At 43.4% G+C, this 13,148-nt stretch overlaps 1 protein-coding gene across 6 annotated transcripts in view; it reads right to left on the minus strand.

The window, feature by feature from the left end:
• Positions 1 to 4,639: 4,639 nt before the first annotated feature.
• Positions 4,640 to 13,148, minus strand: part of LOC6046107 (longitudinals lacking protein) — a 146,757-nt gene continuing 138,248 nt past the window's right edge. For all 6 annotated transcript variants that reach the window (XM_038260036.1, XM_038260038.1, XM_038260035.1 and 3 more), the window contains 2 exons: positions 7,491 to 7,761; positions 4,640 to 7,137 (listed from right to left, as the gene is read on the minus strand). In XM_038260036.1, the coding sequence (XP_038115964.1) occupies positions 6,790 to 7,137; positions 7,491 to 7,761 (619 nt within the window). In that variant the 3' untranslated portion in view covers positions 4,640 to 6,789. The remainder of the gene's footprint in view (positions 7,138 to 7,490; positions 7,762 to 13,148) is intronic.

Raw genomic sequence — 13,148 nt, forward strand, 5'->3', positions numbered from 1 at the left:
ATGGCGCTGGCCGACCCGACGTTCAACAGGCGAGGACGCGTCGACATGCTGATCGGCGCCGAATATTTCTGGACTCTGCTGGAGGATGACTGACTCGAGCTCGGCCCGAACCAGTGCTGAGAAACACGAAACTGGGATGGATCGCTGGAGGAGTGGTCGCTAGCGACGCACCGGTCGTCGCGCGTACTTTTTGCCAGACCGCAGACGACGAGCCGCTCATCGAGCTGCTGAAGAGCTTCTACAAGGTGGAGGCCTGTGACGAGTTTCGCCCATCGACGACGGCGGATGACGAGGTGTGTCTGGAGCACTTCCGGCGCACACACGAACGAAACGAGGAAGTACGGTACGTTGTGAGGCACCCCTTTAACGAGCGGAAGCTAGAGCTGGGCGATTCACGGGAGATGGCGCTGCGGCGCTTTCTTGCGCTCGAACGGAAGCTGGACAAGCAACCGGAACTGAAGGAGCAGTTCATCCGGGAGTATGCGCAGCTCGGGCACATGCGCGAGATCGAGGAGAAGCCAAACGAAAATCCGGGAGCAGGTTTCTACTTGCCACACCACTGTGTGCTGAGGCCCACCACTCCAGTACGACGACGAAACTGCGAGTCGTATTCGACGGGTCAGCGAGGACATCGAACGGCGTCTCGATCAACGACGTTCTGATGACTGGGCCAACAGTGCAGAACGACCTCACCGCGATTCTGCTCCGCTTCCGGGGATTGCAGTATGTCTTACGCTGGACATTCCCAAGATGTTCCGCCAGGTGGGCGTGCATCCCGAGGACACGAAGTACCAGCGCATTTTCTGGCGGTACGATCGGAACGATCTGCTGAGCGTCTGAGAACTGCAGACTGTGACGTACGGCCTGGGACCCTCGCCGTTCCAGGCGACAATGGCGCTCAAGCATGCTGCGGCCGACCACCAGTTCCCGAGGGCTGCCGAAGTCGTTGAGAAGGGGACATACATGGACGACATCCTGACGGGTGCCGATACGCTGGAAGAAGCTTGCGAGCTGCAACGAGAAGTGACGGGTCTGCTGGCGAAGGCCTGCTTCAGCGCTCACAAGTGGTGCGCGAACCATTCCGACATTGTGCGCGCAGTCCCCGAAGAGCTGCGAGGAAACTCGTTCGAAGTCACCGACGACAACGCGAAGACAACCGTGAAGACGCTGGGCGTAACCTGGAACTCTATCGAGGACTGGTTCTTTGTGTCGGTGCCTGATTTCGACGAAGTGGACGAGATGACCCGGAGGAAGCTCTTGAGTCAGCTGGCCAAGATATTCGACCCGCTGGGATTCTTTGGCCCTGTCACCTACGCGAATCTGATCCTGCGAGAGGTCGGCGAGTTGCAGATTGAGTGGGACGACCCGGTTCCACCTGACGTCGGCTCAAAGTGGCGGAACTTCCGCATCGAAATGACCGCTCTGAGGGAGGTGCGGTTGCCAAGGTGGATCTCCTGGAAGGGAGCACTCAAGTTGGAGCTGCACGGATATGCCGACGCGTCCGACCTGGCGTACGGGGCTTGTCTGCACGTGGAGGGCTTCTTCGCCGACGGGAAAACCGAGATGCGACTCATCTACAGCAATTCTCGCATCCTACCGAAGAAGCGCAAGGCGAAGGAAAAGGCCATCTCAACCCCGCGAGCCGAGCACTGCTGCTCGCAAGGATGGTAGTCAAGTTTCTGAGCGCGACGGAACTGAAGTTTGCTGCGGTCCACCTCTGGAGCGATTCGAAGATTGTGCTCGCGTGGCTCAGGAAACTTCCGCATCTGCTGCAGACATTCGTTTCGAATCGGGTGAGCGAGATTCAGCGATTGACGGAAAACTTCTTTTGGCACTACATTCCGTCAGAAGAGAACCCGGCCGACCTGATCTCGAGAGGAGTCCGCCCGAAGAAGCTGATGACGTCCAAGAAGTGGTGGCGGGGCTCGCTCGTGATCGTACGACTGGTCCAGCGTGAAACGTTCCAACCAGATACTCTCACGCTTATAGACGGCGCGGAAACGAAACACCGGCTGTGCGGACTGAATGCGTTCTTGGACTCCGAGGACGGCATATTGCGAGTTGGAGGACGGATCAAGCGAGCCGTTATTCCGTACGATAGCCGTCACCAGATGCTGCTGCCGGCCAAACACCCGATCACCGAAGCTCTCGTCCGAGAGCTGCACCTGGACAACCTGCACATCGGCCAGAAGGGGCTGCTTGCGATCGTCCGACAGCGCTACTGGCCACTGAACGTCAAGAACACGATCCGCAAGGTAATCCGGAACTGCGTAAAGTGCTTCAAGGCGAACCCACTGAAGACGACGCATATGATGGGCGATCTGCCATCGTACCGCATTCGACCTGCTCCAGTCTTCTCGACCACCGGAGTGGACTACGCCGGACCTTTTTGGATTAAGTCGTCTTCCGCTACTCGCAAGCCGCAGGTCACGAAGGCCTACGTGAGCCTCTTTGTGTGTATGCAGACCCGTGCCATACACCTCGAGCTGGTTTCCGACCTGACGACGGACGCGTTCCTGGCGGCCTTGAGACGCTTCACAAGCCGACGTGGATGTCCGAGAACGATGCGGTCGGACAATGCAACAAACTTCGCGGGAGCCAAGAACGAGCTGAACGAGCTGTGGCGGCTGCTCCAGGATCAGCGCGCCACCAAGAAGATCGCCAGCTACTGCACCGACAAGGGGATTGAATGGTCGTTCATTCCGCCGCGAAGCCCGCACTTCGGCGGCATTTGGGAGGCCGGCGTGAAGCAGGTCAAGCACCATCTCAAGAGGATCGTCGGTGACCGGAAGCTGTCGTACGAAGAGCTGTACACGACGTTAACGCAGATTGAAGCTGTGCTGAACTCCCGGCCCCTCGCTCCGGTTTCAGATGACCCCAACGATTACACAGCTACCACTCCTGCACACTTCCTCATCGGGCGCGAGATGCAGGCCGTGGCTGAGCCGGACTGCACCGATCTGAAGGAGAATCGGCTCTCGAGATGGCAGCTGGTGCAAACCATGCTGCAACATTTTTGGAAACGCTGGACGGCTGAATATCTACCTGAACTTCAGCAGCGAACGAAGTGGTTGAAGACGAAGCAGATCAAGGAGGGCTCGCTGGTGCTGCTGGTTGACCACAACGCACCGGCACTGCAGTGGCCACTAGGTCGGATTGTGGCAACCCACCCGGGAGACGACGGCGTGACACGCGTTGTCACGATAAAGACGGCAAACGGAGGAGAGTTCAAGCGGGCGGTCACAGAGATCTGTCTGCTGCCGCTGGAGTAGGAGATTTGAAATCGTCATTTCAACGACGGGTAGGATGTTAGGTGACTTGCGCACCTCTAGCGCGCACCGCAACGACGAGCTTGTGGCACACCCTGTGCTGCAGCGGCCAGAGAGAGGGAGAGAGACCACACACACTAGTTTTAGTTTTTGAGCCGATCAAATAAAAAACAATTAAGCTCCATTGTCAAGAGAAGTCACACGCGTTTTGCTTGACTCTGGAAAGACCGATTTAAACCGTTCCGCGCGTATCCGAATCTTCTCGGTTACAGTTACAAGTTACAGTCCACTAGATCGCAAGGGACAGAGACCTAGCCTTCATAATCGATTTGATATGATATATAAAATCATTTTGCTTACATTTAGGCTGAAACTTGTAAGAAAAAAATGTAACTAACGTCATGATTCGAATTCCCGGACGCTTCGAAACCCTGACACCTCATTTTGTTTTATCATTTATTTGGATATAAGTTCGTATAATAATTGTGAAATCTGTGATATTTTATGAATTCTAACATCAACATTCAATTCAAATTTGTTTGGACGCTGTAGTCAATGCCAAAACAACTAAATAAAATAAAAATATAAGTTTACCAAAATGTGAAACGACTCCGACTCCACAGCCCTGAAAAATAGTATATTTCTTTCACTGTCCATAGAGCTTTATGACGTTTCGCGTACGCACACTAGCGCACCATCTGATTTTGCTGGCCGGACAAAATTTAACACGCAATACATGCGCACACCTAGAAACTTTCAGCAACGGAGAAGGACAACCATGGGTGGTCTCTCATGCTCATACTCATGCTCAATACATGCGCACACGTAGAAACCTCTATTGTTTTCAATCTTCACACATTTTCTTCAAACAAGTGAGGTTCGAGTCTTTACTCAATTTATGGAATGATCAAAGAATTAACACAAATATTTCTATTGTACTTTTGCTTAATTTTTATAAAATGCTTAGAACCAAAAAAAAAATAACAAAACACCGCGACAGAAGAAATTGCAACAGATAAACACGATCCAACACCAGGGAAGATTTCAGGAGAAAACAATACACAGTAAACAGTTAGATTTTGAATTCATACTAATAATAATACATAAATGGTTAGGCGCTTATACTCCGGAACGAGTTCAAATGCGTAACCGGAACAGGTGCAAATGCCTGGCACGAACACTCAAAGCGTGTTCTAGCGTGTTGCTCGTGCTGACTCAGAGCAAGGGTGAGATATAGGTGTAAGGGCAGTGCGAATTGCGAAAATGGATCACGCTAACGGGTTATGGACACTAATTTTGGAAACGAAGCTAACATTTGTCGAGTTTTGAGTGGGGTTGTTCACGCTGGAATGAAATGAAACACGAATTGATAAATTTCATGACAGCCAATTGCCAATCAACAATCTTGTATTCACTTTCTTTTTGTTGCTATTTTAGTGCGATTGATGCTAAAATCGCATACCAGTTTACTTAATACAATTATTTTACATTCACGTATGAGTGTGGGTGATTTTTGTTTTACTTCATTTTGCGGGGGTCTGGTCTGTGTTTACTAACAACTAAATGCTACATTTTTTTGTTTTTCTTCGGCCTGTTGATACGTATGAGAACCTACTAAACTTACAATGCAAAAGTCTTTCAGTTCTTGCAACGAATTCTCGTTTTGCTTTAGTGTGGTAAAATATGTAATATATGTTCTTGTGTTCTCATAAATAAAATATATGATATAGGAAGTGTGTGTTTCTTCTAGTCTTGTGAAGAAAAAGTCCCTATCTACCTACACTTCATAGATGTCCATTGATTTCAAATCGTTCAATCTCAGATAACGCTAGTTTTACTCGCAGCTTTTACTCGCTTTTTTATCCAATTATTTCTTCTCTATTTTCATGTATAATAAAATCTAGAATCTATAGTTTATACTATTCTTATAATGCTGTTTCTTCAATCTCGCTGCTTTTAATTTCGAATCTCAGCTAACCGACCATTGCACTCTGACCTACAAATCAATTTTTCGGTTACCTCTTGGTACACATATGTTTTGAAACATTCTATTGTTCTCTCGTACAATGTACAGCTTTGCTGTTACTTTGAACTGTACGTATGAAATTCTTAAATTTTCTAGAAATGTGTCTTCAACACAATTACCCTTCAGTAGAATCATTGAATAGCTACACTACTGACCATTAACATTCGAATCGCTGTAAAATGTTTGCCATTTGCTGAAGACTCTCGTCTCAAACACAGAATAGGCCAAAGCTCCTCCGTGCAGTTCAAAAAGTAATGTTTTTTACTATTCTGAATGTTTCCTTTAAAGATTTTCATACGCGCATGTTAATGCTGTTTACTACCTGAATCTGTGTCGTTTAATATTATTTGGTTAAACATAAATTGAACGCATCTTACAAAAAAAAAGTTAGGTGCATAAATGTAACCCGTAAACATCTAGAACGCTTCTTTAGTCCCGAAAACACTGTATTGCATTCAACGCCACGCGAATGGCACGCTTAAGCTCGTTTGATTAGATCATTCACAGGCCGCCGCCATACAGTTGGGTTACGAGAAAGAAGGTCCAATAAGGGTGAGTTTTAGAAAACTTAAATGTAACGGAAGTAATAATAAAATAGGAATTAAAAAACCTAGTTTTAAAAACTGCTCTATTTTTTAAATTAGAAATTTTAATTCTGATTACTCTTTTGTAAAAAATTTTAGCATGTCTTCAAGAATAACGAAACGAATTTTTGTTGTTTATTGAATCAAGGTGACTTTAACATAAAAGTGGTCATTTGTCACCAGACAAAAGGATTGATTTGTTTTATCTGCAAGCAATTTTCACCTCGTCATTTAGCAGGCAAAAAAATAGGTTTGAAATTGTTTGTTGGAAATCTTTGATCACGCAAGGTAAGGGGGAGTACTTGTGGGATGGAGCCCCAACCCGGATCGACTCCTCTCGAAATATACCTGTACACATTTTGGTTGTAGTTTCTAACGCATAACGTTTAAGGATCGTTGGCCGATGGAATTTGAAGTCTGGTGCAGTAGTGCACACCGTAATCAAGCAAAACCCTCGGGAAATTGAGCTCTCTGATAAACAAACTGAATAGCAACATTTTTTTAGCATATCAAAGAATAATACGAAAGCTTTTGTGGTAATAAACAATAACAACTTTTCCACCTCGACTGCAACGCTTTATCTTTAGTTGGTATGTTTTTTTCTGTGTGTATGTATGTGTGAGTTTTTGTGGGTGTATGTAAACACGGTGGAAGAATCTCGTTTTTCTCTAGTTTTCTTCTAGGGTACCATTTGGAAAACGACTCCTGCTAACGTTATTGTTACCATTATATTTTGTTTATTCTTTATTGTTACTGTTTTGCATCAAGAAGTAGTGTAATCATTTTCATAATCTCCACACTTGGTGTAGGAACCATCTTGCCGAGCTCGCGTGTTCATCGGTTGTAAACACGCTGAGACACCCTTAGACGGGGATGAAAACGATCAAACCAACTACTAATAACGATACTTTCAACTTCTGTCATTTTCCTGTTTGATTATGTGATACATCGGGTGGTACTGGGGTTGTTGCTGCAACTGCTGCAATGGTTGCTGGTAGATAATATGCTGCTGTGGAATTATGTGATGCTGAATAAGTTGCTGCTGCTGTTGTTGTTGTTGGTGGTGGTGGTGCTGCTGCTGATGCGTTGGAGTTCCCATCTGGTGAGGAGAATTTTGTTGGAACTGGTGATGGTTGTTACTGTTTATGATGTGAATATTGACTGGCGACGGTGACTGTACGATATGGTGGGCGGCTTGAGTCAATGGCGGCACGGTCGACGATGTTAGTGATGTTGTTAGCGCAGGATTATAATGTTGCTGGAATATCATTATTATATCATTTGTTCCAAATTCTTCTGGTTTGTTTTGTATTTTTATTTATAGATTATTTTAGTTGTTCAATCTATTTCGAATATTTTTACTATAAATGCACTATAATATATGCATAAATACGCTAGGGAGATAATAGTTTGATTGGTTTATACTATCGATTTGCTTGACTCTAGTATTATCATCATTACTATTGATTTTAGTTATACACTCTAGTGTTCATTAAAATGTGTGTATGTAGTTACTTCTAATGAGAAAATATTACAGAGGGAGATTTGATAGTTATAGATTCTACAGACTATTCCCATACTTTTGCGAATTTAATAATAACTGTAATTTACCGTGTTTTCTGGACTATGCTCATTATGTTGAGGTTCAATTTTAAATTCCATCTGAGGACTGCTGGTAACGCCGGCCATCGTTGCTGCCGAAGTCGCAACATTGCCTCCGATTACATTGCTGCCTCCACCTACACCGGCGCCGCCGTGATTCGAGTGTGACGAATTGGCGCTATTTGGTGTATCGTATTTGCCGCGCTTGAACCGCCCGTACAGTGAACTGTACGGTAAGTTATAATGGATTGCAGCTTGGTTTATCGACATGTGTCCTTGTCTGGAATATAAAAAAAAGTGCTACAAATGTGTGACGTGATTCAGTAGTAAATGTGGTAGAGACCCTATATTATGAGACTAAACGTTCCAAAACAGACTCGAGATTGACGTATCCAAACAAGCATTTGACTTTACGCTCAGCAAAACATAGCATTGTTGGTAAGCTCAAAACATGGTTACAGTTTTCTTTGGACAGTCACAAAATATAAGGTTTCTAGGTTATCATCATTACTATTGATTTTAGTTATACAGCAAGATACCAGACTTATCAGACATGAACTCGACGCTTTCGTGCTAATTTGTCGCACGTCGCTTTTTGATGTTCTGAGAAAAACGCGTTTCAATATTTCAATATTTTTTACCTTGAATAAACAAAAACGCAGCACGCTTTCTCACACTTACATCAACTTTCATGGTGTGTCAAGATAGCACGACAAGATTGAAACTGCTTTTTTTGTTCTGAATGATGAATTTACTTAAGGTTGTAGAAGGTGTCTTTCATTTTTGGGGCAATGACTGTCAATGATGGTTCTGGAATCAGGGTCCAGAAATAGTAAATTGAAATGAAAATATAATCACGATATGTAAAATGCTTCTACAAACAACACAAATAAAACCATTTTTTTTATTGAAACATTCTGAATCAAGATTTGAATGTTTTTCTAAAACAAACATGGCCGCCAAATGGCCGATCGGGAATGAGGCCTTCCAGAGCCTTAACACATGGATTCTTGATTTAAAATTCCATTCAAAAAGCGTTTTTCAGAATTGCAAAAAAAAGTTGTAAGCAACTTTTTCGGTTTTGTTTTTAGTGCGTAAAACCGACGCCTTACTTTTTAAACGTTTTACGAGACCTGAAAAAAGACGCATCAAAAACTTTGCCACTACAGCCAAAACGCTGAAAAAAACTTTGTTCGCGCACTCCTTGCGTGAATAATGTTTTATTTTGGACCAGTCTAGAGTCCACTCGCAGCTGACTTACAACCAGCAGGTCGAGTGGACAATAGATAGATTTGTGTGTTGTGTGTGTCTCATTTCTGTGTGCCTTACGCACAAGAAGGCAACAACAACAACAGACAGTGCATCCCCACATTAACTCAGTGCGGACGTTACGCATCGGCGGCCGTTACTGATCGTGTGGTCCGCCCTAAAACCGGGCCGCCTGGGCGGTTGAAATTTGACATTTGAAATTTTTCAATTTCGTCCGCCCTCCATTCGCCTTGGCGTGCCATGGGCGCATCGCCTGGGCGGTTCAAACTGATCGCTGAAATGTTTCAATATCGTTCGCCCCTCAATCGCCGCGGCGAGCCAAAGGCTGATTGCCGTGGCGGTTTGCATCTGAAGGAATTTATTTCGAATTTGACATTTCAGTCAGTTTCCAACGAGCTTCGGTGGGTGTTGTTATTTAATCGGCGGCTGCTGATTTTCGTTGTTAAGTTTGTGTTGGGAGAAGTGTTGTGTTGTTCAGATTGTTTACTTATGTAAACAAACAGGTTAAAGTGCGTTTGAAATAGTGATTGAAGGTTGTTTTGCAAGAATAATCGTTATTGTTGGTGTAATTTATGTGACACCCCTTATAAATATTGTTGGCAGATGTGCAAACATTTGGAATACTTAGAATTTGATATGTTTCATTGTTGTTATGATTTGATTTGTTCTTTTTTGTATGTTTGTATGGAAATTTGGTGTACATTTTGGTAAAAAGTATATCTTTCCCAGGGAAACCTCTTGGAAGAGTATCGAGGTGACATTTACAAAGCGGATTTTGTGCCAATGTTTACTCAATTAATGTTAATGTTTTTTTGTGTGAATGTTAACACTTTAAAGGTTGCGGGTTCAGTGCCAGCAGTGGAGGCAATTAGTGGTGCAGCAGCGATTTTTGTCTTTCTTTTGTTTGACGTTTTTCAGGTGTGCATGATGCAGGACGTGGGTAGGAAGTAATTTCAATTATTTTTACTTATCAGTTAAGCGGCAACAATATCATTTAAAATTGTGTTTGATTTTTTTTTACAGCTTCCTGGATTATTCATAAATGAACTGCTTATATGTATTTATCTATTCTTCATTTGATTTATTTGAATGTTTATATCATTCCTATTCCTTGTCCTTTTTTCTACCATTCCTCCATACCATATATGATCAAATTTCATGAACTAACGACAGTTACTGAAATAGCAATGGAGCCATCTGAAGAATTTGTCTTTAAAATATAATTATCTTTCTTCCAGCTTCCGGGAATCTTTTTCAATTTTAATGCCTACATTTATCTATTCACTAGATGATTTATTTAAATGTTTATATCCTTCCTTATCCTATTCCTTTTCTTTCAGCAATGGAACCATCTGGAGCATTTGTCTTTTTAATTATAGTTGTTTGTTTTGCAGCTTCCCGGAATCATCTTCAAAATTACTGCTTATTTGTATTTATCTTTTCACTGTAAGATTTATTTTTATATTCATATCTACCATTCCCCCATATGATCAAATTGAATGACAAGAAAGAACGTATCAAGGGCGACCCGCTGGCGAACCAACCTACAGGGGCGTCTGTACCGTATATGAAAGGCGCATCAAGGGCGAGCCAAGGCGGTTGGGGCTTTTTGGGCGGATGAACTTTATATAGGGGGTGGATCGGGGGCGACCCGCTGGCGGACCATCTTACAGGGGCGGACGAACCGTATATGAAAGGCGGGTCGAGGGCGAGCCACGGCGGTTGGGGCTTTTTAGGCGGATGAACTTTCTATAGGAGGCGTATCGAGGGCGACCCGCTGGCGGACCATCTTACAGGGGCGGTTGAACCATACAAAACGGCGTATGTGGGGCGGATGAACGGCGGGTGAAACATTTCAAGGCAAACCTGGGCGACCCCGGGGCGAGTCGCTGGCGGACCAACGTCACGATAAAAAAACTGATCGTGCGCCAAATTGTTGCAAATTTTATCCGCCAGCGGGTCGCCCGTGATCCGCCAAATCAAACGCTGGCGGATCGCCAGAGCGGTTTGGCGGTCCGCCAGCGAACCGCCGGCGGGCTGCCCAGTCAATGTGGGCACTTGCAGATTGACAGACAGACTTTGTTTCCTTTTATCTACCAATTCTGCGTAATTCAAGTAATCTTCTCAAAGTCATTTATTCAATGAAGGAAAATTAATAGAACAAAGCATGATCGATTTGTGGAGCTTATGTTGCTTTAGTAACGCCAGCACTTCATTTTTATGCTCTTCTTCAACAGTTAAAGCAGGGGTGCTCAAAGTTTTTGGAGGATGGGCCAAATTTAAAGCTCAAATGAGCTTGCGGGCCAAATTTGCAAAATAGAATAATAAAAAAATATATATATTTAAAAGACTCAGCTGAAGTAAAAAAAAAATATTTTTCAGCATTTATTTCATTTAAAAAAAATAAAATAATATAATAATAATAATAATACATCTACACAAAATAGTAGTTTTTTATTGGTACAGTTGATTTTGTTATTTTAAGTAATTAAAAAAAATAGTTTTTCATTAAAGGTACTTGTGTTCTCATAAAAAAAATAAAGTATTTTTATGTTTCAAAAATAGTGATATGTAATGTAATGTATGTAATGTAATGTAATAGTGATATGTAATGTAATAGTTCATGTAACAGCGTAGTTTTAACTTTAAATTAAGTGTGATTTATAAAACATCGTTTAGAGCCAGAATTTCAACATTTCAACAAAAAATGTTAGAAAATGTTTTAAGCATCCTTAAAGTTGAATTGCAATCATTATTTTCAAAAAATGTAAGATTCGACAAAAAAAAACATGTTAGCGAAAAAACATTGAATCATACAAATTGCACAAAAAAATCAAATTGTTTTTTAATAAACCAGAACATGCTCAAAAAAATCTAAGCACAAAGAAATGCATTTTTAATTGATTTCAGATAATATCACTTAATTTTCTTTAGATATTTTGAAGTTTTTTGAAACAATATTTTTGCCCATGATTTTTCGAGCCAATTTTGATAATGGGGGGAGAGGAGGAATGTCGAAAAAGCTTTGTAAAATACTTGGAACAGCCTTATTCCTCCGATTTCAACATTTGTATGCCTTAATTTCTAAAAATGTTTGATGAACGTCTTGATAATTTTTACTAGGTGATGCGTTCTCACGGTATGAGATAGAACGGGGTTCAATTCCCCGGCGGAATACAGTGAACAATTTTTTCGCTAATTATCTTCTTTATTCAATGTTTATCACTTTCCAATGTTTCTCACCATGAGACATGTGTTGCTCTAAGTAAGAACGGTTTAAAAATAAGGTTTATTGATTAGCTACATCTACTGGCAATTATTAGAATCTACTTGACAATAGAGTAATCTACGTGCGTATGTATTGCGTGTACGTACACAAAAATAAAGTGAGGTTAAATTTTGTCAGCCACACCCAAACGGCGGTCGCATGATTGTGATGCATGGCGGCATGAAAGTATATCAGAATCTGCATGAAAACTGTCCTCATCAGCCCGAGAGCATGTTGACAGCTCCCATACAAACTGAGCGTACCTTTTTTTGTGGGCCCAGTGGGCCTAAGATGGCGGCTTTCGATATTATCTAGCTAATCATTTGAAAATGGCGAATAGTTAAAATTAATATAGTTTTTGCTTTGTTTCGGGTTAAAACCACAAAGTAAGCATTCTGGAATCATTTTCTTGAAAAACTTGTTTAGAGTTACGCCACGTTAAAATACTAGTCTCGAACAGTTGAAGGGAGCGTGCCGCGAAAGCCGTCACGATAAAAAAGTTTCCCATGTGTAGTGTCCGGGGTGGACACGTAATGAAAGACCAGTTACAAAAAGAAACTAACGTTTATTGCGTCTGGTTTGCTCGGTTGCTAACAACGGAATGACAATCTAAAGAACGAGGCCTGACCGGCCTACTTGGACGTAACATCTCCCCCCTTAAGCCATCCTGTACGGAGTGGATTGAAGCGAAAGAGTCGCTGGAGATATCCGGTCGCCGACTGCCATGGAACAACTTCTTCAGCTTCGTCGCTTGAGTGATCGGCAGATTCGGTCATCTCGTCGTCCAGATTGGGTGTTGTAGCGGTAGGTACTGTAGGAGCAGATAGTCCGAAATCCTCCAACAAGATGGTAAGAGGAGACAGCTGGGCTGGTGGAAGGTTCTTCGGGCTTTGAGTCTTCAACTTCGCAACGGAACGCCGGACCACGCGACGGCAGTCCTCGAGAAAAACGTTGTAAGTTTCGTCTCCGACTCGTTCGACGACCTTTGCTGACCTCCACCGCCGGGAGTTTCCTCGATGAACCCGAGTGAAGACAATGTCTCCGGGCTTGAGACTCTGCTTGGCCGTGGATGGAGATGGTTCGTGATTAAGCTGGAGCTCTTGATGTTGCATTGAACTTGGTCTGGAAGC

This window comes from Culex quinquefasciatus, chromosome 3 (genome assembly GCF_015732765.1).
Source record: "Culex quinquefasciatus strain JHB chromosome 3, VPISU_Cqui_1.0_pri_paternal, whole genome shotgun sequence".
NCBI classification, from domain to species: domain Eukaryota; kingdom Metazoa; phylum Arthropoda; class Insecta; order Diptera; family Culicidae; genus Culex; species Culex quinquefasciatus.